General features: G+C 34.0%; 1 protein-coding gene across 2 annotated transcripts; it reads left to right on the forward strand.

Moving 5' to 3' along the window:
* Window positions 1–13,431: 13,431 nt before the first annotated feature.
* Window positions 13,432–25,904, forward strand: LOC149792476 (uncharacterized). Of its 2 annotated transcripts, none has more exons than XM_089971060.1 (7): window positions 13,432–13,591; window positions 15,293–15,496; window positions 16,897–17,106; window positions 19,188–19,409; window positions 21,035–21,448; window positions 23,049–23,252; window positions 25,242–25,904. In XM_089971060.1, the coding sequence occupies exons 1-7, from the start codon at window positions 13,486–13,488 to the stop codon at window positions 25,499–25,501; spliced, it is 1,620 nt and encodes a 539-aa protein (XP_089827186.1). In that variant the 5' UTR covers window positions 13,432–13,485; the 3' UTR covers window positions 25,502–25,904. The 2 variants fall into 2 exon arrangements, with proteins under 2 accessions (XP_089827186.1, XP_089827187.1); XM_089971061.1 differs by having other exon boundaries at window positions 23,049–23,219.
* Window positions 25,905–27,808: the final 1,904 nt, after the last annotated feature.

Raw genomic sequence — 27,808 nt, forward strand, 5'->3', positions numbered from 1 at the left:
ATAACTCTTCTAGTCAGCTTATTTATCATAGTTTTCTGAATAGAGGGTTTATTTTGTGAAATAAGACCCTCTATCAAGAGTGTTCTCGATAGAGGGTTCTGTTTGGCCGAATATTTGGTGGGCTCAGTCTCTCTGCTGCTTGGGACAACGATTTCGGTTCGTCCCCCTCTCCCACCCCGACAATTTGTCTTCTCTTCGCTGCTTGTGTATTCGCTTTCTCATGCAATGCGTGCGTTTCCTGCCGGTGGGATCTTTTCTTCCTCGCACTCTGTCACGCCTTATTTGTCCTGAAAACTTCTGTTGTATAAAACAAGATAGATTAAAGTTAACATATGCTCAAACTGTATTGCTGGTCATTGGTCTATATTACATATGAACAACTGAGCATAAATAATAATAGTTTCGCTGATAGAGTCTGCACAAATACTTTCGACACTTTTGGGGTTTAATTAGGTACGAAAACAGAGATTAGAAACATAATATATTAAAATATGACCAGCGATCATAATTGAAATTTCAATCTACGCAACGCACCTGTTTACAGCCAAATATACATAGCTCGGGTTCCTAAATAATGTAATGCGAAAATTGATATGTGCATTCACGTTTATAACTGAGGTTGAGGTTAATGCACATTAAAGGCCAATTATGGTTGTAACGACCTTGTAATTTGCATGCTAAACTGGCTATGTTACGATTTTGGAATATGTACTTCACGGGCGTAACGGGGCGTGGGGAGAGAGAGAGAGCATGCTACAAAATTTCCAATTCGTTCATTCATACCACAGGCGAACTTTAAGTTTGAATCTGATTATTAGCGAGAAAGAAGAGAACACTCTTTAATTTGGATTTATTTCATAAATTGGAACACAGGAAAAGCTGTATTTCGTGCACTGTTTTATTGGTATCCGCTCATGAAACTATGCTGCATATAGTGCAGAGGTGTTGTATTGTTTCAATTCACGTGTAAAGTTTGTCTTTGATCGAAATGCTCGGAGTGAGACATGCTTTTTTGACATTTGAAAATTTGTCTACATTTGTTCAATGTTCTACAAAATACGCCAGGTGTTACAGTAAGCGGCGGGGAGGGGGAGTGGGTTTAACCGGTAAACAAATTTTGTAACCGGTTACCACCAACACTCGAACCATCAGCGGTTCTTCGAGTAGTCGCTAAAACCTTAATTTAAATCCGATGGTCGTAGGGGGCCACGCGATAAAGCATTTCTTTGTCACTTTTTTCTATAGTTATAACAAATTCAGAACATTTTGCATATATATATATTCTGAAAAAAACGAAGATCGAGGACAGAGAAAACTCTTCTGGGGGTCATTTTGTACGAATGTTGGTTGACCTAGGAACAGTTGTCGGACGCATAATTTGCAAGATTCTAGCAAAAGACATCAATCTTTGAAGGAAAACAACATTAACTTCATGAGATAAACAACTACAAGATAAACAGTTAAACAAATAAACAGAAAAACACCAACTCCTTTTATGGAAGAAAAATTTGAATATCTATTTAAGAAACAAATGAAAATAAAAACAAGACAACGAAAGTCATGGACAGATGAAGCTCGGTCTTGCAGTAAGACAGTGGAATACCTATGTCAGCTGACCAAAGACAGTTGTTTGACGCATGATTTTACACCATCCCATCCCGTCACATATATCAACGTCTGGCGACAAGGGAGTTAAAAGTTGCAAAATACACTGCTTTATTGGTGGGGGGGGGGGGCGGTAGGGAAAGATTTCTCTGAACCTTCAATAGATCGAAATGAATACGAGATGTAGACTAGACATTGATTTCACAGAATATATCTTATGTGTCAGGAAAAGATGATCAAATATCATACTTTAAATTATGCGCATTGTTACAACGTTAAGGACTTGACTGGATTTTCTAAAAATCTGATAAAGACATGGATACTTCCATTTGATTTTCTTATATTTAGACTCTAGTTTTCTATGCAATTTACAACTGTTATTTAGTCTCCTGCGATAACGATGATGAAGAAGGTAGACTAGAACTTGCTGGAACCAATTAAATCAAATAATGTCCAGCAATAGTGACCTTTCTCCACCATTTCAATTGCATTTCGTAGCAATGATGGTAATTTCCCTTACGAAGGCCTTTCATTCTTTCAATCTTTATAACAAAACCGTAAGTTACCTTTCTAAGACCATTCATTCTTCCAACCTTTATAACAAAAATGGTAATTTACCTTACAAAGACCATTCATTCTTCCAACCTTTATAGCAAAAATGGCAATTGACCTTGCGAAGACAATTCCTTCTTCTAACCGTTATAGCAAAAAATGGTAATTTCCCTTACGAAGGCCTTTCATTCTTTCAATCTTTATAAAAAAACTATAAGTTACCTTACAAAGACCATTCATTCTTCCAACCTTTATAACAAAAATGGTAATTTACCTTACAAAGACCATTCATTCTTCCAACCTTTATAACAAAAATGGTAATTTACCTTACAAAGACCATTCAGTCTTCCAACCTTTATAACAAAAATGGTAATTTACCTTACAAAGACCATTCATTCTTCCAAACTTTATAACAAAAATGGTAATTTACCTTACAAAGACCATTCATTCTTCCAACATTTATCACAAAATTGGTAATTTACTTTACGATGGCCATTCATTCTTCAAACATTTATGGTTAGAACATCCAGATTTAATATTCTACAGAAAAGCCAAAGTAAATCATTGGAAATTACAATGTAGGATTTTAAGAAAGGTGTTGAAGTTTGTAAGCAGCTTTGAAATATAACAATCAAAGATGCAATGTAAACATTTATAATAAGAATTCCATGAAATGTTTTATATTTGCTTTGTTACATATGTTTATCAAAGCTCGATTTATACACATTATTATCAGGAAAGAAAACATGTTATAATCATTGGCTGATTTCGTTGCGTACCCTGGTTTATAGTTTGAATAACTTTCAGTGAATGTTTATTTTCACCAGACTATTTTAGCATGTTTTTATGAATTTATCTGTAAAGTGCTTGCCATTGCAGAATTTAATAAAAATAAATAACTGTATTTCTTTGGTTTGAGGCTTGAAGGCACTTCAACACATAACGTTTCAAGTGTGTTTGGAGGGAGGCAAATAATTTTAATTTTTCCAATGCTGGTATACTGCAGCATCTTACTCATTGCTACTACTACTACTACTACTAGAACTACTACTACTACTAGGCCTGATGATGATTTTGCCAAGGTAATTGGAATAAAGTGCATGTCTCAAAGAGACACAACGTTAGCTGACCCCAGGCTGATCCGATGACAATGTTCGAACACGCACACTTATGGTTGCCAACGACTGAGGCTCACATGAAGAATAAACAGAAAGAAAAATAAAGAAAGAGCTTAAACCACTTATCTATTTACTGCTGCAGTAGTGTCTAAAATGCTCTTCCTTGTGAGTACTTGTTCTTCCTTCCTTCCTTGCTTTGGAAAATTCGCCAAGTTATTATTCAGAACCAAATGACAGTCAATGAAAGGAAGGTTCTGTCGGCGCGGACCAAATATCTTGACTTTTCCAATACTTGCATATTGGAAGATATGATACTTTCTTACTATTGCTTGTACTTTTGTTATTACTATGACTATTGCTACTGCTATTACTTCTAATGTTACTACTGCTATTGACGTTGTCGCTGTTACTACTACTACTACTTTTCGCGATACTACTTTAGAGCTACTAGTTCTGCTGCCACTACTTCTACAGACTATGTTGCTGATACTACCACTACTACCACAATTACTGCTGTAACTACTACCAGCACTATTACTTTTTGCTGTCTCTAATACTACTTTGTATTACTGCTGCTGCAACATACTCGCCAACATTCTCGGGAAGAAATTTGTAGGCAGAAATAAATTGCTAACTCGAAAGTTACGTTATCATATTTTTTAATATTTATGTAATATTTTAGCGAGCAATATAGGTTTTTTTATCTTGCACACTTGTACAACATCATAGCATCGTCAGAAACACGCAAACGCTAAGCGATGAATTTGTGTGTTGTTCACATGAATGTTACTGCGACACAAAACAGGGTGTCGCCTGTTCTGTCAAAGAAAAATAAACATAATTCGTGTCGTTGTGCGCGTGTGTTTCCAAAAAGTTTGTGTAAAGATAATATAATATTGTGCGTCCTCTAATTGTTGGTACACAAGTAATTTGGGGTTGTTTTTATTCGCTGAAGTAGAAGAATAGTTCTTTGTTCTACCAACTTTCTCCCATTCATACAAGAAAGGTGGGCCATTACCGTAGTTGAACAAGTGTGCCCGACACGCACAATGAAAACAAAACAATGATCCGAAAAATGTTCGACTAATTTAAGTGGCCAGTTTGACGGCGGTATCGTGATAAACAGTAGTTTTAGATCAAAATAAGAAAACTACAGCTCGAAGTGGCACCAATAGTTACAGGACTTCTAGGCAATCTCTCTATTTTGAAACAGGGTTGTAAAGTCTGCAGTCTAGAAGAGAAAGATAAAAAATACTAACAGTCTACAACATTAAAACGAGCCCGAACTCCAAACTATATCATTGAATTACTTCCTCCCCCTGTGTCCGAACAAACAAATTATAACCTTCGACTTTCAAATAATTTGGTCATCTGCAGTTTCGACTGAATGCTACCGAATCATCTTTTATACCGTCAACATTCTCTTTGTGCAACTAATCTCGAACAGGATTCTCAATGTAGTATGTCTTACAGGGCTTTGAAAAAAAATCGTATGTAGCGAAATGCCAGGTTTTATTAATCGAACACTGGATATTATCAGTACTAGATTATGGCACAATGTAAAACCTCATCTTTACCGTGTTGCAGACGCTCCTTTTTGTTCATGTGGTTTGAACGAAACCACCATTCACTTTTTCATCTTATATCCCACGTACAGCAGAAAACGAACTTAGTTGGTGAAAAAATAAATTTCAGTGTCATATGCAACCATTAGCTTAGATTTACGACTTTCGGGAAATGGCTAAGCAAATGAAAATTATGGAATTTTACAGTATGTATGCAAATATATAACCGCTACTTGACGATATCATTAATTTACTATAACCCTGATTACTGTCATTGTGCTTGGCCACCCATCTCTCTCTCTCTCTCTCTCTCTCTAAACATTTTAATTATTATGTTGTCATGTTGAATATGTTGCAATACGTGGGCTAATTAAAGTTGTTGGAACTTTTGCCCAATCCCATTATATTCTATTGTGATAATAAAGTCTGTTTAAACAAACCTATAATATTCAAACCGCCAAAGTTTATTCGAATAATGGATAGGGGCAACTAGAGAGAACAACGAAGGCCAAAAACATAGAAAAATAGTATAATACCAATGTCGGTGGACCTAAAAACAATCGTCTGACGCGGAAGTTGCAAGCTTTTATTCAGACACATGAACTAGAGAGAACATCGCAGGCCAAAGACATAGAAAAATCGTATAGTAGCAATGTCGGTGGACCTAAAAACAATCGTCTGACGCGGAAGTTGCAAGCTTTTATTCAGACACATGAACTAGAGAGAACATCGCAGGCCAAAGACATAGAAAAATCGTATAGTAGCAATGTCGGTGGACCTAAAAACAATTGTCTGACGCTAAAGTTGAAATATTTTAGTCAGACACGTCGATCTATGAAAAATTGCGACTTTTACAGTTACGAGATAAACACCTTGAAAATAAACAGTCACAACACAAACAGAAAATTGACCCATGATACAAGCGAAAACTCTCATCAAGGAAAACACTCTTCAAATTAACAGAAACAAGACGTTCACATGTATTTGCTGTATTGTAAAGCAAAAGCCCTAATTCAGGATATCTGGGCTAATCCAATGACAATGTATGAACAAAATATATTGAATAAGATGCAAAGTTAATGCATGACATCTAGTATGCGAATAAAACGTATTTAACACGATGAACCATTGGTCTGTTCACCGTAGCTAACTAGTCTCCATATACAACAAGTATAAACAAAAATCTGGTTTCAATGCAAGGAAAGATGTGTTTTAACAGTGATCAGGAGCAGGTCCAGAAACATCGTTAGGTAGGGTGTAAGCAAGTAAGCAAAGGGTCTAGGGGATACTCCTGACTGTTGCCCATGGGGACAAGCCCAAGGTACATTTTAAGCGATTCCACGGTATTTGTAGCGATTTTACTGTAGAGAAAGCTTACATGATCAAACGGTGGTGTGTGTGTGTGTGTGTGTGTGTGTGTGTATCTTTGTGTGTGTGTGTGTGTGTGTGTGCAACTTCACCCTCTCTCAGCCCCGATCCATCCTTGGAGTTGGTTGACGGGGCGGTTAAATTGTCCGTTCCCTGCTGCTAACAGATACAAACATACAATGACTACTGAACAGACTACCCACAAAGCACGCTTATCTCCCCTTATCTCGACGTTGCTAAGTATAAGTTCAAATACAATTCTATCTTAATTTATGAGCGCCATATCAATAACACTCCAAGAAACCACTTATCGACCTGATCATCAAGTCACTATGCAATGCTGGTTTATGAAAATAGCTTGCTTTTTTCATTGAACGTGTACTGATAACTATTGAGTGGTACGGTATGTTTAGACAGTAGCTTATTAGCATGCGAACAATATGTCCACATAAATATGTTTCACTAAAAATGCAATAGCCTATTCATTATGTACTTGAGATGGCAACATTGAAAAGAAAGTTTTCTTTTGAGCAACTGTATTTGAAATATAAACGGAACACACTTTTATAACTTAAAAAAAATAGTTATCTTGAAGCAAACGAATAAAGAGACCATGAAAACAGCAAATTATGTATGAATGACCCCTTATTCAAACCCACTTCTTGATTAGGTTTATAGCACTTTTATGACATTCATACTGCTTCTTTATGACTTTCATACTATATCGTTATGAATTTCATACTACTTATTTATGACTTCATACTACTTATTTATAACGTTCATACTACTTTTTATAACGTTCATACTGCTTCTTTAAGACTTTCATGCTACTTCTTTATGAATTTCATACTACCTCTTCATGAATTTATTACATCTTGTAAAGTTCATCTTCTGTATGACATTTGTACTGCTCCTTTATGACGTTTATATTAGGTCCTTACGACTTTCATACTGTTTATTATGACTTTCATACATCTTTTTAATTTGAATATTTATTTATTACTTTCATAATACTTTTTTTTATGACGTTCCTGCTATTTCTTTATGACGTTCGTATTACTTTATTGTGACTTCCATATTACTTCTTTATGACGTTGATACAACCTTTCATGATGTTTATATTACTTTATGATGTTCATACTATTTCTTTATGACGTTCATATTACTTTATTGTGACTTCTATGTTACTTCTGGATGACGTTGATACAACATTTTATGACGTTTGTATTACTTCTTTATGACGTTAATATAATTTCTTTATGACGTTCATATTTTTTGTTACGTTCATCCTATTTCTCTATGACTTTCATACTACTTCTCTATGACTTTATTACTACTTCTTTTTGACTTCCATATTATTTTTTACGTTCATACTATGTCTTGTAGCGTTCATACTACTTCTCTATGACTTTATTACTACTTCTTTTTGACTTCCATATTATTTTTTACGTTCATACTATGTCTTGTAGCGTTCATACTACTTCTCTATGACTTTATTGCTACTTCTTTTTGACTTCCATATTATTTTTTACGTTCATACTATATCTTGTAGCGTTCATACTACTTCTTGTAGCGTTCATACTACTTCTTGTAGCGTTCATACTGTGTCTTGTAGCGTTCATACTACTTCTTGTAGCGTTCATACTATGTCTTGTAGCGTTCATACTACTTCTTGTAGCGTTCATACTATGTCTTGTAGCGTTCATACTATGTCTTGTAGCGTTCATACTATGTCTTGTAGCGTTCATACTACTTCTTTATGACATAACATGGTAGTAGTGACTTAAATTAAAAGATTATGTTCCATTTGAGGTAAAGTTTTCTTGGTTGTTACTTTACTATCGCTCTTTCTCGTTTCGTCTATGAGGCATCAATATCATGCATCACAGTTAATTGCAAATTTTGTTTTTCATTCAAATAACAATCCCTGAGTTTTGTTGCCAAGCAACGTTCGCATTGCACAAAACATGTGTCTCTGTTTCTTGAATAGGCAGGTACGCCTATTTTTTACGATTTCATTGTCCTGTCAATCAAAAGTGAAATGGTAATTTGATTAGTAATAGCATACCCTCTAAAACATATCAGGGTTGCTTTACGCCAACGAACATAATATTTCGACTTCTCAATATCTGAAATAATTTCAATCAGCAATCAATATTTATCTATCCACTTTTTATCATAACACGAGTATGAATATTATGAGAGTTGAAATCGCTACTTCCACAATAATTTAATAAAGACTTTTTCCTTGGAAACTTGTATCACTTGTCGAAGGGTGTAACAGGTGTACGATGCTGCATGGGTGACACTGAATATCGTACATTAACAGGTCATCTAAGTCACAATGTGCACGATTCATGTGTAGAACTATTTTCAAAAACATATTCATTTAAGCATGGGCGCCGGTGCATAGGGACAAGGTGGGCACTCTCCCCCTATTTCACATTAAAACATGATTTGGTCAAATTCGTAAAACAATAGCTGGCCACTAGTTGTTCACCCACCCCACCCCACCCGCCTCGGCAAAGATCACTGCTAGCGCCACTGCATGTCAACTCAATTATTAAATCTTCTTTGCATTCAAGGGGGGGGGGGGGGGGGCATCAGCATGTGATGAAAAAATGAAATGAACCTAAATATGGAAATTAAAATTTCAATAACACAAACAAGGGCAGATATATTTCCTAATGAGCAAAAAAAGTAATTCCAAAATTATATCGCAACCCCTGACACATAGGAGGATATAAGTTTCCTGGGTAGAAGGAAGGAACAATGTCACGAATGAAATAATTCCTTATATCTACTCAAAAACATAGATTTTCTTTTTATTATATATTTTGTAAAACAAAACTCTTCGACTGCATTGATTTTTTTTCCATTCTGTGTCAATGCAATTAACGAGAGCTTTACTAAATCGATAAAAGGAAGTTCCGAAATTTTAGAGTAATTTTAAAACAGGGAGGTTGCAGGGAAAATTTGGATTTTGCATAAAATTATTCAAATTGTGCATTTGGTTTAATTAATGAATGTTTTAATATGAAAATGAAGTGATTTTTATTTTTGTTAGAATATTTCTTGCGCCGATTGATGTGGTCAAAATTTCATCGGTGGGGATACTATAGAAACATGACAGAAGGGTCAACATAAATAAGAACAACGTATCATGAAACAGCAGATTTCAATTAATGTGTTTACTTCTAAGGATTTTCGTTGCTGATTTTGTTTCTGATTTCAGATTTGAATTTATATATGTTGGCAAGCTTGCGGTCTTTTTTGGCAAAAGATATCCAACTTAAATTTCGATTGTCACTTAATTTCGTTTTGTAAATGACTAAACAACGCCTGATCGTCTCCATCATTTTCAGACATTATTACGATTATGATAACATTTAAAATTTCTACTTAAAGAATGTTTTCCTCTATCTAATTAATAGTGTTTCTTCGAAAGTCGTACCGTTTTTATCTGAGCGTAAAATGTATACGAGACTGTACTGGTGACAGAGATTATAGCATTAAGTCATGTAAGTTCAGTCACTGACATTTCAAATGAGTTTTGCTAAACAATAATTATTAAAAGAGACAATACTTGAAGATACAATTTGCTGTATGGGCTTAATTTGCAGATGTTCATCAAGTCCCCTCGTAATTAAATAAATAAATTCATAACAGAGGGTCAACAGTCTTCAAACATTTAAGATTTATTAAATTTCATGGAGAGAGAGAACAAACAAATGAAATAGATCTAAATGTGGAAATATGGTGCAATAACAACATGCATAATGGCAGATATGCTTCTTAAATGGAATGTAGTTCCAAACATGATATCGGCAATGTATAGATAAAAATGGCATCATCTCTGCGACGACATCACTTTCCTCTTACTGATATATTTAAATATCTCATTGGGAAATGCATAAAACAGTTCAGTATTTCATGATGAAATATATAATAAAACGTCATAGTGGATGAGTGTTTTGCCTTGTGATGTCATAATAGGTAAGTGTGTAATATTAGCAGCATAAGATTTCTCATTAAATCAAAAGTTGTTTTAAAACGTTCAAGCAAAACAATTGTGTGCATTCTCGTATATTAAGAATATTCTTTTATTCATAGTAATCAGATGTGAACTCATGAAACTTATTAACTAAACTGAATCGTTAGCCTAGACTCTCAAATTAAAGACATCATTAATTCATTTCATAAATTTCACTTAAAATGGACACCCATATAAAATAAAATTTAAGTTCTTCTAGTGCACATAGATTGCTGCGTATGGACGTCAAAGGACGGCAACAAAGTAATGATGTTTACTATTTGTTTATGCAGCAAGGTGCAACATTTCGCGGCGAATTAAGCATGTTTAACAGGCACCGGGCAAAACATTGTTGATGCAAACTTTTAAGCAAAATAAAATATCCTTGTCACTGAGGTTACATGATGCATTTCGTGACAGGTCACAGATGCAATAAATTTACAAATATTAATTTGTGAAACCTTGTTATGTGATTTGAAAGGTAATGTAGCGATTTTTCAAACAGCTTCGTGGTGCTTCATTCGTAATCCAAAGTTCACGAGTTCGATACCCGTCCTTGCCAGCTAGAGTTAGCTACCTCGATGCGTCTTTGGGAAACACAATCAGATGCTGTGTCCTGTGCATGATACAGTCAATAATGTATTTAAAATGCCATTAAAACCAGTAACAAACCTTCGGAAGCGCTCACTCTTTACTGCTACTATTACCCATAACCACTCTTTACTGCTACTATTACCCATAACCACTCTTTACTGCTACTATTACCCATAACCACTCTTTACTGCTACTATTATCCATAACCATCTTTACTGCTACTATTACCCATAACCACTCTTTACTGCTACTATTACCCATAACCACTCTTTACTGCTACTATTACCCATAACCACTCTTTACTGCCACTATTATCCATGACCATCTTTACTGCTACTATTACCCATAACCACTCTTTACTGCTACTATTACCCATAACCACTCTTTACTGCTACTATTACCCATAAACACTCTTTACTGCTACTATTACCCATAACCACTCTTTACTGCTACTGTTACCCATAAACACTCTTTACTGCTACTATTACCCATAAACCGGGGCCATCTAAAGACAGACTAGAGACTAGTGGGTGTTATTATATTGGTCAGCGTTTTAATGTGGTTTCTTGTGCGTGATAATTGACTGAAAGAAATTGCTTGTTCCCGAGGGTTAAACTGTGTATTAGATACAATTACTCTTCTCTTTTATTTCACAAATTTAACTTTGTATTTCTAAATGATTTTGAAAATAGCAGAAAAACTCTCTCTATACCTTACAGTCAAAGTAAAATTATGATTTGTAAATAAGATGTCAGATTTAACATTGGTTGAAATTCTTTTACAAAAATTAACACAGATTAGGATGAGATCAGCGACTATAAATGGTAAGTTTGCCAATATGTAGCTAATCAACAAATCCAAACGTTTTAAAGATATTCACCCAGAAAGCCCCCCCCCCCGACCCACAACACAACCTTAATAATTTTTGTTACGCTTCTTTGGTCTTAAACTAAGTAACAGAAAAGAGTGGAAACCAATAAGATTTGTACAATTTAACAAATAATTTATTTCCCTAGATTACAAAGGGAATATTTGAAAAGAATTTACGGTATTATGCATTAAATCCCAAACGTTTTTAAAAGTTCTATCACGTGTCCAAATTATGAAGTTCCAAATCGAATCGAAATAAATTCCGTTATTGAATCTGTTGATGTGTCCATGTTCTCTAACGTGCTACCTGGAGTGTGGCGATGTGCTAACAGTCTTTTGATGTATCACAATAATATAATCCAAAATGTCCTTGTCCAAACTCACTATAATTCTAATGTAATGTTTCTGTTCAAGAATATTCTTGAGCACTTTGTAATTCCACTGAATAATTAATGGAATAAAAAATTCCACCCATACTAAAAACTGAACACATCAATAAGAATGATTCTACTTCGGATGTCAAGGCAAGAATGAATAGTCTTTGTTAAACAAAATTATATACCCCTCCGCTTGACCTAGGTCGCAATTGTCATTTTTAGAAACTACTCTGCCAACTTCTATTCTGGAAGTTTCGAAGGTCAGAATCAAGACTGTATCTTTGACTCAAATCGAAATAAACTGTTTACTAATAATAATAATGATCTGAATATCTAATCCATAATCATCGAGAAATATAAGCTATGTATTATATTGTTTACAAAATAAATGTCACTGGTCAGTTACAACCATTAACTTTATATTGCACAAGGTCAAGTACAAACTACAAACGTATATAAAATATACTCATTAATAAACAGGGAACAATACACGTTAACTATACATAACATTTATTGTCGTAATAAACTGATTATATTTGCCATTGTGTTTCTTTTATTAAGAAAACCAGAGTTTTTTTTAATCACTGATGAGATATTGAAAGAAACTGTATTTTTAAACACGGCTCAACAGACTGCTCCCTAGGTAGCGCCCTTGTTTTAGCATTGAAAATCCCATCTTGGAAGCAATTGGAAATCGCAGGTGTGACACGGTTCTTCGGTCAATGACGTCACCTGTATGGTATCATTACCTGGCTGCAACAGTAAATTATCTCACTGACACTTTTTATTAAATAATTTTTTTAAATTTTGCTCTTACATTTCAAAAATCTTTTATTTTAAACACATTTTTTTAAGGCACAGACTTTCCTAAAATTGCAGTGATTCTACTTATGAATTCGAAACGTTGTTTAGGTGTTGACAAGCAATAAAACTAAAGCTGTATCCAACATATGATGAAAGAATTACCACTAAATATTAAGACGAAGTTTCCTACCGTATAATGGACATAGTGAAGAAAATATTGTTTCTAATATAAAATCTCGCTGAAATTGTTATCATATTATATGGACCATTATTTAAAGAATTTTTTAATGAAAGCTTTTTATGTAATCTTTCAGATACATTCTCATTTAAGTTTTTATTTTTTTTTAAAATAGCAAACTGTTTAAAATCAATCTCGTAGGGGCAATTCTCGGAGAACTTAGTTGTACAAGTCTACACATAATATACTGATATGACTGCACATAATTACGTCAAATAATGTTTACTTCCGAAAATATAATTTATCAGCCACGGGAGTGAAGTCAGCATCAAGTGACGTCAAATTTACTTCGCTGACTATATATATGGATATATACCAACGTACTTTCATTTGCGAATATCATTTCAGTTCGTGCTGAAGGATGTGCAGCAAAAGCGTTGACTTCAACAAGACTCAAAATATGGCCTCTCAAGGAATCTGGCTTAGGTCTTTTCTAGTCTATGGAATATTACTTCAAATTTCCAAAGGTATGAACACCACAGTAAAGCATTTTCCACGTATAGTTTTTATTTACGAAAATTATTACAAACTACTGTAATTATATACTCAAAGCCATGCATTAGAAGGTGCGTATTAGCTGATATTTGCAGAGTTGTTAATCATATTTGCAGCATGTCATAACACTAATTCATTAAGTAATTATAATTTCAGTAGTGGAATTAAGGCCTTTTCTTGCGTAGGCGTAGAAAGTATATCTTGGCAAATGCCATATTTAGAGTTAGAGGTTTTATCCCTTACAAACAAGACCTGATAAAGGATTTCTTCTTAAAATCTAAAATGGATACAAGTTCACCTTTCAAATGCAGTCTTTATCAATATTTCAAATAGACGTCAGATTGTTCAACTAACAAATCTTTGCGACTATTTTTAGCCAGTGAATACTCTCTGCTAATTTATTTATTTATTTATTTATTTATTTATTTATTTATTTATTTATTTATTATTATTATTATTATTATTATTATTATTATTATTATTATTAAAATTATTATTATTATTATTATTATTAAAATTATTATTTTCAGTGTCTCTGTACACCATTCAATGACACATTTCCGTTTATACTTTATCTACGTATAACTTTATAGGAGGGGGCCCCGAGTGGCCGAGTGGTCTAAAGCGCTCTCCGTTACGGATCACTGCCATCTCACCTCTGTCTGCATGGGTTGGAGTCTAGGATTCAGCCAATGTGGGTATGTGAGAAAGCTTTCCAGTAGCTTCTCGTGGGTCGGTGGTTCTTTCTGGGGTTTTCCCGGATTCTTCCTCCACCATTAATACTGGCCTCCATGTATAGCCTATTGTGTGCTGAAAAATGGCGTTAAACCCTACAACAACAACAACTTTATAGGATATAATTTTGTAGTACACATTGTATTTTATGGTCCTAGATGACGTTCTACTTCGCCACGCATGGTTTGTTGTCTATAGGCTAGAATTATGTCAAACAAATTTGGTTCTCAAAACTGATAATGCGCATTCATGCGGATCACAACACCTTTCCATGTTTCTAATACATTTTTGCTGTTCTGACCCCAACACAAAATAGTCATGTAGTTTATACCTTTTGCTAATGCTTTTCATCTGATGCTGGTTTCTTTATTATCGATTTTTGTTTGTTAAAGCCTGCCATGTTTTTGCCTCATGTAGATAGTTTAAGTTTTATCCCTGTTTTTGTGCTACGTGTTTTGTTTTTCGAAGTTGTTTCTTTCCCTGGCGAAGGGCTTGATTAGCCCGAATCTTTGGGAAAACAGGTTGCAATTGCACCGTTCTCACTTTTGTTGGTTGGGAGCTTTAAAAATTTCTACAGAAATAGGTCATACATTTTAAACATATGTATAATTGAACAAAAGAAAGGTAAGTCAAAGCGGGAGAGAAATATATTTCACGTATCGTACTGAATATGGGTATAATGGATGAAGTAAATTCATAACAGAAAAAATGTGGACTTATCAAGATATGATTGTGAGGAAGTGGCATACATATATTCACCAGAATCTATTATATAATGTATACAACTAATATAATGTCATAATATATCACAAATAAATAAACTGGATTATAGTTCTCTCTTCAGTTCATATTTCTGTTTCATTATTAGACCTACTTATGTTGGTAATGCTCATACTCATGTATATCTGCCTTATTTATAATTTGTTACTGTACCATAGGTCAAAATGCAAACTATAGAACCTTGAATTGGAATCAAGATCGATATAAGCAACATACTACGAACGAGCCTCACCTGGGAGCCTTTGACAGAGTAAACACTACAGATGTCCCCGAGGAGTTCGAGCCGTTTACTAACTCTAGTGGTATTATCATAAACAAGCCTGTGCCTGGGCAGGAAATGTTCAATGATGTCATTAACGCAGGTATGAACCTTGTTCAAAGTGGACACTGACAAAACGTATGAAGGTTGTTTAGAACTGGGTTTGATCAAGTTTCATTTCAGCTTGAAAATAATCTTGATTGCAAATCAGAGTGATTTGTTTCATTAATATACAATCATTTAATTTATTCAAACCTTAATTACTAGACGACAGAAGAACCAATTTATTGCATATAATTACACAATGATCGTAAACACGCAGTGAATGAGTATTCAAGCCAAGTTTGAATAGATGAATACCGCTGATATTTAGATGAACTAAAAAAGCTTATTGTGACAAATACGTATGTATTACCACCATTTTTGTATTGTCCCAGTCTTAGAACATACTGGAGGAGTCAACCATCCACTACCTGGATAAGAAATGAACACAGACAATACTCTTGTAGTAAATCCCACAGAAATGTGTTCGCATCGATTTTCCTTAAAAACAAATAAACAAACTAAACAAAAAAAGTATTCACTTCTGCATTTTTCATTGTTATAAAAACTGTGAAAACTGTGTTACTTTAACTATGAAACGTGGTACCAAATATGGCCCTAAAAGGGTTATTTGTGAAATAAATAATAAGAAGAAAACATGGCTATCAATTATGGTTAATTTCGTCGGAATTCTTCTGGTCTATTTCCAGACTATTCGTTGACAATTCTGGTTTTGTCATTCAGTGTTAACAGTAGTGTCGTCGTCCATTACGACTAATACATAGTTCCAACATGAGTGTTTTTTCTTGTATAAATGATAGATTTGATTGACAAGGGTCAGCGGATAGTTCATCAAATGCAGCATGGCAATATAAACCGCAAGCAAGTCATTACGTGGACACAAATTAAGTCTTAGACGTAATTCAAATCACAACTCTCATTGCATCAAATTAGAGAAGACAATGCATCTTTTTAAAAAAATCACATTAACGCAGACAAATGTATGTATTGTCACAGCTTAATCCTTCGCCTTTGTTTGGGTGAAAACAAAATTCTTTGCCATTTTCAAAATTTGTCACTAATTGATACAGAAATCTCAAACACTCTGGTCTGACCAATGTTCAACAATGGAATGAAGAGAAGGTGGGAACTAAACGAATGACTCATTGGTGAATCAGTTAAGGAAGATGACTGAAGGGTCAAAAACCAATTCGTATAGGCTGTACATAGTTGAAGAATAGTATTTCCTGTTCATGTAGTTACCAGATCTCTTTATAACAATTAGCACAGGGTGTTACCTACCTTTCCACGGGACTCTAAAAATAGATTTTCAAGATTCTATTCCTCTTGACAACCTCTCATTGATTTCGTGTTTATGCTCAAATGCAAGAATACCTTATGAATATATATTTTCAAAAATATTCTTTTTATATGCTGTATCAATATTTTTTTCGCTCTCAGGACAAGCTACTATCAGTTGTGATAAGGTCAATGATACTACTTTGCCCAAAACTCAAACCAGGTCGACAACAGAACCTCACCTGGGAACTTTTGATAGTGCCAGTACAACAGACATTCGCAAGGAGCTTGAACCAGGAATCAGTTCTACAGGAGTAATTATCAACCAGACAGTATCTGTACGGGAAATGCGAAATGATACATTACAATCGGGTAAGGGAGTGTTATGTACATATTTGTTTTGCAACTAGTAGTACATGATTTTGTTATCATTTTTAAAATTGTATTCATGAATGTAAATTGTAGGGATTATAGCTGGATTTGGCGTGCGCGCTTAGGGTGTATTTTAAGATACTAAAGAAGGTAAACTTGTATAGGATCTATAAATAGGTGCTGACAGTTACCAATAATAAAATGTTTGGTAAATCTGTTGACAAGATTCGGTCTTTTCTCATTGGACAAGTCGGTCAGGTGGTATCTTAAAAGGATTTATTGAACTCCAGTTGAATGGTTTAAATCATGTAATTTTTGTCTACGATGTTGGAAACATGCGATTTTGCTGGTAGCAATTATATGAGTGATTCTCGCCTGTATATAAGTTGCTCCGACTGGACAGTCTTCACATTCTTATTTCTTGTGTTCCTGTTGTAACATCAAGTCTGCAGACGTATTTTATGCATTATTTATGTATTATTTGATAGGAAACACATTTGTTAGGATCATTCAGTGGCAGTAGAAAGTGTTCATTGGACTATAATATTATGTTGTGAATTCTGAACAACGCGATTTTGACAACGTTACAATTCTTAGCGCACCACTACATTTCTGGATCTGAAATTTATACGGAAATTTTCATTCTTTTTATTTGTTTCGTTTCACAAAACTTCGCGGGTTTGCTTTTTAGTTACTTACTTTATGACCATAAAGTCGTAGCAAGGAGTGATCCACAAATATGTGGTTATTTTTTCCATGGAGAAAAAAATGAAAAGACAACCAATATGTATTTGACTTTATTTTTCACGTTATAGAAATTGTACATTATGCTAATTTACCATATAATTTACGTTGCATGACAAAAGTTTGTTGTAAAACAATGTTGAGGAAGAAAATTAAACCGAGAACTCTCTTTCATTTCGTCAGATTTTGCAGTTTATTTCATGACTATTTAATGACAATTTTGGCATCATCATTCATGGTTCACGGTAATATGGTCGTTCATGATTCAATAGATATTTCCGGTATGTCAATCAGCACTTCATAGCATCTGCATATTTAATTACGCACACCCAAAGATGGGTGCTTTTATATAATTCCTTGTAGTCCCGAGTGAAATTCTTCTCCCATAAAATCTACCAGAATATAGTAACTTTAATGTTTAACAGACTAGTGACTTGATCTAAAGCAAGCAACAAGCCCTTACTATTTAAAATTTACTTTTTATTATGAAAATTAACGTGCGTGGAGTTTTATTACCTTCGAAGTATGAACGAGACAGTGGCTCTTCCGGAAACCCCCAAAAAATCCTTGTTTGAGACCCAGATTTCAGCGTCTACTGATATGGCACATTGTTACGTTAAGACTAACGTTCCCGTTATTTATAAAGATGCCAGTATGTCCTTTTTAAATGTTTAAGTTCGGTATCCCAAACGTTCACTCTAACTGTATTATAAGATCTCGATCAGAAAATATTAAATTCATGTCTTTGGTTCTATTCATATTGTTTTCCTGATAAAGGTATCACAACATATTCTAATATCACTTATATAGTGCAAATTTATAAAGATTTACTTACCTTAGAAATATCATGAACCACAGTTAAAGCTCAAAATATCATTACAAATTCAACTACTGAGACGCTTAATAAAACTCAGCCGACAAGGTAAAATTACTTTATCCATCTAATTTTATTACGTTTTTCGGTTGGCTTAAAAGAATTGTAAAATAGCAAATAAATGATATATAAACATAACCTGTTGTTAAATTTAAAGTAATAACACATCTTATGAAAAAGTGAAGTAAGGTATGTTAAATGACTTTGTAAGTTTATTAACCGATTTGTCGAACATTTTAAAAATTTTGAAAACTTTTTAAAAATTATTTATGCGGTATATGAATTAACCTTGTATGAAGAGATCTTATTAATATTCTATCTCATAAAGTATATGATTTAACAATTTCATGGACTAGATATAAAATATCAGAATCAAAATAAAGTAATCATAAATGATACAACTGAAAGAGATTGCAAAGCCATGGTCAAAACTAAATTGTGGTCACTTTTTTCTACATTTTAGAAAATGGAAACATGAGCAGATTGATTAAGCAAGGAGTTACAAAAGTGCTAGAGTCCGAGAGAAGAGTCAAGCCACAGAGTATGATCGTCATGAGAACACGTGCTTTGGCCATGAAAGGAAAGGGTTCCAAGGGCCAAGTGCAGTTATATTCGGTCATGAGAAGGAACAAAGACAATAATCTTACTAAGGAAAAAAACAGCAGAAAACGAGATGAACTTAAAGGTAAGAACAGTGAGAGGCAAGAAGATGAACAAAAGGAGATGAGGAAAAGTAGCAAATTTTCAATAAAAGGAGGAGCAGTACTTATACATTCATGTGCTTAGATGTGAAGATGAAAAATATTAATTCGAGTATATGTGTTTGATTCATCAAAAGTGAACACGTTTGATTAAAATTCCTCCTCGATGGCTCCTTTCCAGTGCGGGTCTAATAACCCCTATCTCGTTTGATACTATGCAGCGGGAAAGACAAAGCAGGTTCTAATTGGGTTTACCTCGCACCGTGTAACGGTTGTTCGATCCATATGATAAAGTATATTAACCATCAGTTGCAGCCATAATTATTCGGCATCATCTTTTTCATGTACCACACGTTTAACAATACATGGATTTTACGTGCGACATATAATGCAATGCATTCCTTGAGAACAAGAAATACATTCAGATGAATATAAAGTGCGCAAGCGTTGACAAATATCAAACATTGTCTTTGAATAGACTATATACAGATATATACCCATGGATAGCATAGAAAAATACCATTGACGCTCTAGACAAATACCATCGCCAGTGTAGAATAATAATATTGCCACTTTGGAAATGTATGAAGAGAGAATATAGATGAAATTGTACAAAACATTTGAAATGAAACATTTCTATTTCACACTTATTTTGTTTTAATAAAATCTGAAGTACCACGCTGACAATGAAGCAAACTAACTCTGTCGAATGATACATTTTGTCAGTTTCGCCGAGAATCTCTTTAGAATGAAAAGTAGGCAATTTACCCAGTTTCGTTTTAATGGACGCTGAATGCGCATGTCGTGTTCCATGACCATACATAAAATGTCCAAAGGACAATCAAATCAAAAAGGAGAAAATATTCAACAGAGCTTGAAAAGTGCGCATATTTTACTGCTTATCTGATTACAAGATCCTTCTCCTACCTGACCTAGGTCACAATTTCCATTTTCTAAATAAAAACTATTACCTAATGGAATATATGATTCTAGAATGTTCCAAATGTTTACGCGATAAAATCTTAGTTATAATTTGACAATGTCACCTGCTAAATACGTTACAAAACCCATAGCTTATCATGAAAAAATAAAAAATAAAAAATTAAGAAACGATGCAAATTAAATATACATAATAATATTCGATAAAAAATACATTCTTTTCCTGTACACGTTTTTCTTTTTTTAGTTGGAACATCGTACAGTTATTTCTGTTTTCTTAATTAACAAATATAGTGCAATAATTCCGGGTACCTGTTCTATTTAGGTGGTGCATGCATAGTAGACCATTATTCTGTTATAGTCAGGCTTGCTTGTATGGGGTGAGATATAAAGTTCAAAAGATTAAATATTGTTTCAGGTCCATAAAATCAGTCTGTGTTTGGTGTTGTCTATTTAATTCAAGATGTTGTCCATAATACTTTATTGGAGCAACATTATATACATAATGTTCTAATCAGATCGAGCGTGCGGATAAATAAATCTCCTATTATAGTTAAGACTGATCAACAATATCATAGCCATAGGCAAGGGGAGGGGAACCCTTTTGGCCCCTTTTGGCCTATTGAAGAATCAATGTCACATATAATGCTCATAATATCTCTCCCTGCAGGATACGTCGTCACAGATGGTGGGAATGTCGGTAAAAAGCCAATGCCGGCGAAGGAGACGCAGAACCAGATAAAAAAAGAACCTCAATTAGGGATCTTGAATAGAACCAATACCACGGACGCACCCGATAAGTTTGAGCCAACAACAAACACTCAGCCTCAAAACCTAACAACAACAGAGTCTCAGTTAGGGATTTTTGACAGAATCAATACAACTGACGTACCGGAGGAGTTTGAGCCAATAACAAACAATCAGCCTCAAAACCTGACAACAACAGAGCCTCAGTTAGGGATTTTTGACAGAATCAATACAACTGACGTACCGGAGGAGTTCGAGCCAGTAACAAACTATAAAGGAGTTATTATCAACAAACCGGTACAAGGACAGGAGATGTACAATGACATCCTTACTCGAGGTGAAGTAGATTTGGCTTTTATTTCCATAAAGTATAGATATATACGAATTCCAGCGATACAACCAGAAACCCCCATCCCACCAAACAAAATTCATGAATTTTCTTTGTTAAGAAAACTTGCCAGCTCATGAATATAAATGTGATTACAAGAAATGTTGAAATCCAAACGATTTCCTCTAAATACCACGACCTGTAAATTGTAGAAAATAGAAGAAGCAAAAACATTTACATGAATTAAAAACCTCCATAACCAAATTGTACAAGTTGGTCTCAAATTTCAAGGCAAATATTATGTTAGTCCATTTTATATTGCAAAGAAAAAATAAGTATATAATATTTAACTTTGCATGCTTCCAATGGAACTTAAATTGTTGTTTGTTGTGGAATAGTGCTCAATCCGAAGTGACGTCACTATACTCTCTGAGACACCAAAGATGACATTTCCCAATGCAGAAAGCAATATTTATAAGTTACTGCATTTGTATTGGAAAATATGAACGAGTTTCTCGGCAGGAAATATTGCACAACCTTGTGAGTGCAATATATCCATCCGACAAAACGAGTTCATTTTTTCCCATACAAATGCAGTAACCTTTTCATTATATGCTTATTTTGTATTCTACCTATTGCTTAATTATATTAACAAAATACACATAATTATGCCTTAGGCATAATTCTAAAATACATTTCTCACGCATTCAAATTAGAGCGGAAATTAAATATTTGGAAAATACCCAAACACGGACAAGCAAATGTAAAGTCCAAGTCTAATATATTTTGCTTTATGTTTTGAACAAAAACAAACTTCATTTTTCCCATTACAATTCATCACAGATTGAAACACAAATCTCAAACATGCTCGACTGATCAATGTCCAACAATGGAATGCCGAGAACGCGGGAACGAAACGACTGACTAATTAGTGAATCAGTTACGGACGATGATTGAAGGGTCAGAAACTAATTCATGTCAGTTGTATGTAGCGGAAGAATGATATTTCCTGTTCACATAGTTACCAGATCTCTTTGTAATACTTACCTATTTCGAATGTCAAGATTTGCCAAATACAATTAGTTCCTAACTGAAGATGTGAAATAGTATAGTACAGTTAGATTGCCGCAAACAGTAATATGAGATAATTTGCTAAAACTCCGGAAAATATTTCATTTAAAAATGCATTATTGAATTCTTTGACGGTATTCAATATTTGCAAGCAATGAAATAAATAAGATATCAAAATTTTGTTCTACATTACAGTGAATTAAATATATTCTGATCACACAGTGAAGTTAATTAATACAACATCACAGAAATCCAGCCGTCAAACATGATGTCCACAGAAAAGACAAACACACTAAACTAAAATTAAATTATGTATCTTACTAAGCTTAAAAATTATAGCATGGCGTTACGTACTACCTCACGAGACTGTAAGAAGAGAGCTTTTTTAAAATTATATTCCTCGTGACAAACTCTTAATGATATAGTGTTTATACCAGTTGTAAATGCATGGATACCTTTGAATATATATTTTTAAAAATAGCCTTTTCTATCTGCAATATCTACATTTGTGTTTTGTTTTTTGTTTTTTCGCTCTCAGAATACATTACTATCAACCGTGACAAGGTCAATGATATGTCTTTGCCCCAAACTCAGACAACAACAAAACCTCGCCAGGAAGCCTTTGATAAAGCCAATGCAACTGACATTCCAAACGAGTTTGAGCCAGCAACCAACACTACACAAGGAATTACCAACCAACCAATATCTGGTCAGGAAATTCAGAATTATACAATAAAATCAGGTAAGGGCGTCATCCACGATCGTGTGTATATTTGTTTCAGTTCAGAAAGAAACGACAACCAACATGTATTTGACTATGTATTTTACGTTATTGAATTTGTGAATTGAAAAAGTAATTTACCTTTTATGAAATAAAATTCTATTGTTCTCAGGAAGAATGATATTAATTAACGGAAGTAAAATGTGAGCCCTTTTCATTTCGTCAAATTGTTTTTTCATTTAAGACTATTTAGTGACAAGTTTAGGCGCCGAATTTCACCGTTCGTGGATGTGTCGTCATTCATGATTCGATAAATAGTTACGACATGTCAATTAACCTCTCATAGCATCTCTATATTTAGTAACATAAAACCAAAGGTGGATGATTTTATCTCAGACTTCACGTGAGCTATTACTTAATATTACAACAACTTTAGTCCCAAATTAAAGTTTCATCTCCCATAAAATGGACCAGACTAGAGTAACTTAATAGTGTAATAACTAAAATATGTTTGATTTGATTTAAAGCAATATACCCTTCAAATGTGATATTTATTCTTTGTTATGGAAACGAGCGTGCGTGGAGTTTACACACATTTGTGTTACCTTAAAAATGAGAATTAGATTCCCGTAACTATGAAGATTCCAGCATGTAGTTTTAGTTAATCCTTTTGGCAGTCGTTTTCATCTCAGTATTTTGTATATTCTTACAAACTTAATTTTTGACAATTAAAGTCTCAGCAGCAGATGCATTATAAGAGCTATATCGCCAAATATGAACCACCGATCTTGGATTTTCTTTGTCTTACAAATATTATAAACTACGGTCTAAAGCTACAAATATAATTAAGGATTCTACTACTGAGACGCTAAATAGAACCCAGCTCACAGGACAAAATATATCCTGTAAAACAATATGGCTCGTTGACTGGGAAGGCTTCTCTGTCTCATTGCATTTTGAAACTTTCACACAGGCTCAGCATTGAATAAACTTCTCAACGTAAGTCCACGCTCAAACTCAGTTTACGATATTCTATCGTAGAGAAACCGTTATAGAAGCCAGATATTGAGAATCAATCTTTGTTAGGAATAACGATTTTGTTAAATATGCTTTAAAATTTATTCTAAGAAAGAAAATCAACTATCTGAGTTACAGAATGGACTTTTGTTTCATAGTTTGTCAGAGATTTTTTTTATGAATACTGGATAAAGTTATTTATTTCTTAGCGTCTATTTACCCCAGGATAAGTACACCATTTAAAAAAACATTGAGCTGTTTTCACTTTTTTGAAAGAGAGTGGCATGTAAGAAAAATAGTTACCTAAAAATATATTTGTCATAAAAACGGCGTTAAATGTTAGTGAAATTTATATTCCAATCATCTCAATAGCTTCATATCAATCTAAACATATGAAATCTGATAATGACTGTACGTATATATATATATATATGTGTGTGTGTGTGTGTGTGTGTGTGTGTGTGTGTGCGCGCGCGCGCTTTTTGCTATTTTGCAACTATTTACACAGATGCGACTGAGAAGGATAGCTTTCAACTATAAAGAAACACAGTTTGTCCAATTTTGTGTTTTTTTTAAGGCAAGTTTGTTTAACAGTATTAAGATAATTGTCAAAGGATTGACAAACCTTTTGAATATACACATTCTTACTAAACTTCAAGTAAAAACATTATATATTATGAAACAAAGTGAAGTAAGTTATATATTATGACGTTGAAAGTGTATTACAAAATTAATCATAAGTGTCCTATAAATTTTTAAAATAAAAACTCAAATTATTTATGTGATCCATGAATTAATTTTATATGAAGAGATCTTATAAATGGTAAAAGAAATTTCAGAAAATCTATGATACAGTAAATTCTTGGAATAGATTATTACATATTGGTATGAACTAATAAATCAAACATAATATTAAAATGAGTCAGATAAATGATAATAGTTTATAAACTCATGTTAGAGGTATAATTATTGGTCATTTTGTCTACATTCTAGGAAATGGAAACATGAGTAGATTGATCAAGCAAGGAGTTAGAAAAGTACAAGAGACAGATAACAGAGTCAAGCCACAGAATATGGTTGTCAGGTTATTCAACGCTTTCAAAGGAAAGGACTCGAAGAACCAGGCACAATTATATTCAGTTCTAGGAAATAATCAAAGAAACGATTCGATAAAGGCACGAAACAGCAGAAAACGAGGCGAACATAAGAGCAAAGACAAAGAGAGCGGCAAGAAGTTGAAGAAAAACAGATGAGGAAAAGTAGCAACATTTAGTAAAAGGAGGAACACTAATTGTACATACATGTACTTAGATGAAGGCAAGAACTGTTAATTGGAGTACATTTGTTTGATTTACCACAAGTCAAAATGTTTGATGGTAGTTTCGCCTTTTAGCTTCGTTTTCACTGCGGGTCAAACAACTTCTTTCTTTTTAGACCGTGCAACGGAAAAGGCAAAGGAGGTTCCAACTGATTTTACATCGCACCGTGTAAGGGTTGTTCGATCCATATGATGGATTTTAGTGACTAGTTGCAATTATAATAATTTCGACATAATTTTATGTATATACCACACATTTAAAGATCAGTGGATTGTACAGACTATTTAGTCCTAGAGAAAAAGAAACGAATTCAAATAAATATATTATGTACAAATTAGTATAATGTGTAATGTGGTTTGAGATGTATCATTTTTGCACACACACACACACACACACACACACATATATATATATATATATATATATATATATATATATATATATATATATATATATATATACCCTTGTACAAACAATAACATTCGTACTTTATAAAATATACAAGAGAACCGGCAATTGAAATTGTACGAAACGAAGTTTTTTTACAAAGTTTTCAGTCCATGATATCACCCAAAATTAAAGATATCTCTTTCACTGATTACTTGTAAAATGTGTAAACTTTTGTGGTGGCAATAGTCCAACAAGAAATTTTGATGAATGCCCTGTCTTGTCGGCTTCGCCGCGACATATTCACCTTAGAAATAATAAAGGTCATTTACCATTAAAAGCTAACAAAGCAGAATGCAAACATCACGTATCATGAACATACATGACCTGATATGTCACAGTGTGCAGGAAAATGCAACCATAAAGAGAATATATTCAACAGAGCTTCATTAGTACGCGTATCTCACCTCTGATCTGACTCCATGTATCTTCTCCATGTGTGAACACACCCATCTAATTTTGACCCATTTACAAAAGCGCCCATGATAACTATGACCTACTTTTGCCGATAGTTTAGCGGTGCCCTCCAAGGCGAACATACCATCTGGAGACAACTCGATCAGATTTTGTCAGCGGTTATTTGGGATTCGGAATATGCTTTACTGTGCATTTCAATCAGTCTATGCACCTCAGAGTGTATGGCGCACTTTGCAAATGAAAGTTTAACATTGATTAAATATAACTTCAGCATGTTTGAAAATTGCCTTTTGTTGCGGTATTGCCCCTAATTGTGGCCGCTAAAGTTCAGAATAAAAGTTGCCCTAACCAGTTTTAAATGAGCACGCTCGCATGTCCTATCAAATCTTTAGTGTCCGATTTATTTGCCGAAGTGCTTTCAAATCCATGCTGACGTCAGAAGATTATTTTCTTTGTTCCACTATGTACTTAAATATTGAATTTTCTTTTGAACAAAACATTGGAAATAACGAAATGAAAAACTTGACTAAGAACATATTGTCCCTCAATAACGATTTATAATACGAACAGTACCAGACAGCTCACATTATTACGGACGCTCAGGCAAGAGCTTTCGATTTTATGCTCTCGATAATAAATTAGGAGTTGCATGCCCTTATTTGCGACGTTCCATTACGCCGCTGGTAACTATTCAAGTAACGTGTGCACGTTAGGTTTATTAATAAAAGGAAACATTTTCTTCCGCGCATAGTAGACAGCGCAGAGTCAGTTTTTGGTATTATATATTCTGGTTTGTTGTGTACGATCACATTCCATCGACCTTGACCTTGGTTTGTTGGAATGAGTGTTGGTTTGCAAGTGATAGTTTCTTAGAAACAATGTGTGTCACTGTATCATATATCTTGCCTAATAGATTAATTTGTAAGAATGAGTGTTGGACTGCAACTCTTGGCGTTGACTTGAAAGAGTCAGCATTTCACCTTAATGAACAACTCATAGCTATGTAAGTTTGTGTATTAAGTGCGTTAGTACCCATACCATAAAATAACACTTCAACTAGTTACATTAGTTTGTACGTTTGGGTGTTTGTTTGTATGAGTCTGTGTTATCTTTACACGACATCATATTCCTAACATCAGCTTGTAAGAATGAATGCTGGATTGTAAGCATGATTGTTTGTTTGTTAGAGTCGGCTTAGCACGTTTATCCCAATACCTTAGTTTCTATGTGCGGATGCTTACTTGCAAGAATACGTGTTAGTCCACATTTGTTTATATACCCATTCTCTTCCTATATATTATTTTATAGGGTCGAGTGTCAAATTGTAATGAAAAAGCAGAACAAATCAAGTCGTGTGGAGTAAAATTCATCAGTCTG

Source organism: Sinohyriopsis cumingii, chromosome 9, assembly GCF_028554795.1.
Source record: "Sinohyriopsis cumingii isolate HCF-2022 chromosome 9, ASM2855479v2, whole genome shotgun sequence".
Taxonomy (NCBI): Eukaryota; Metazoa; Mollusca; class Bivalvia; order Unionida; family Unionidae; genus Sinohyriopsis; species Sinohyriopsis cumingii.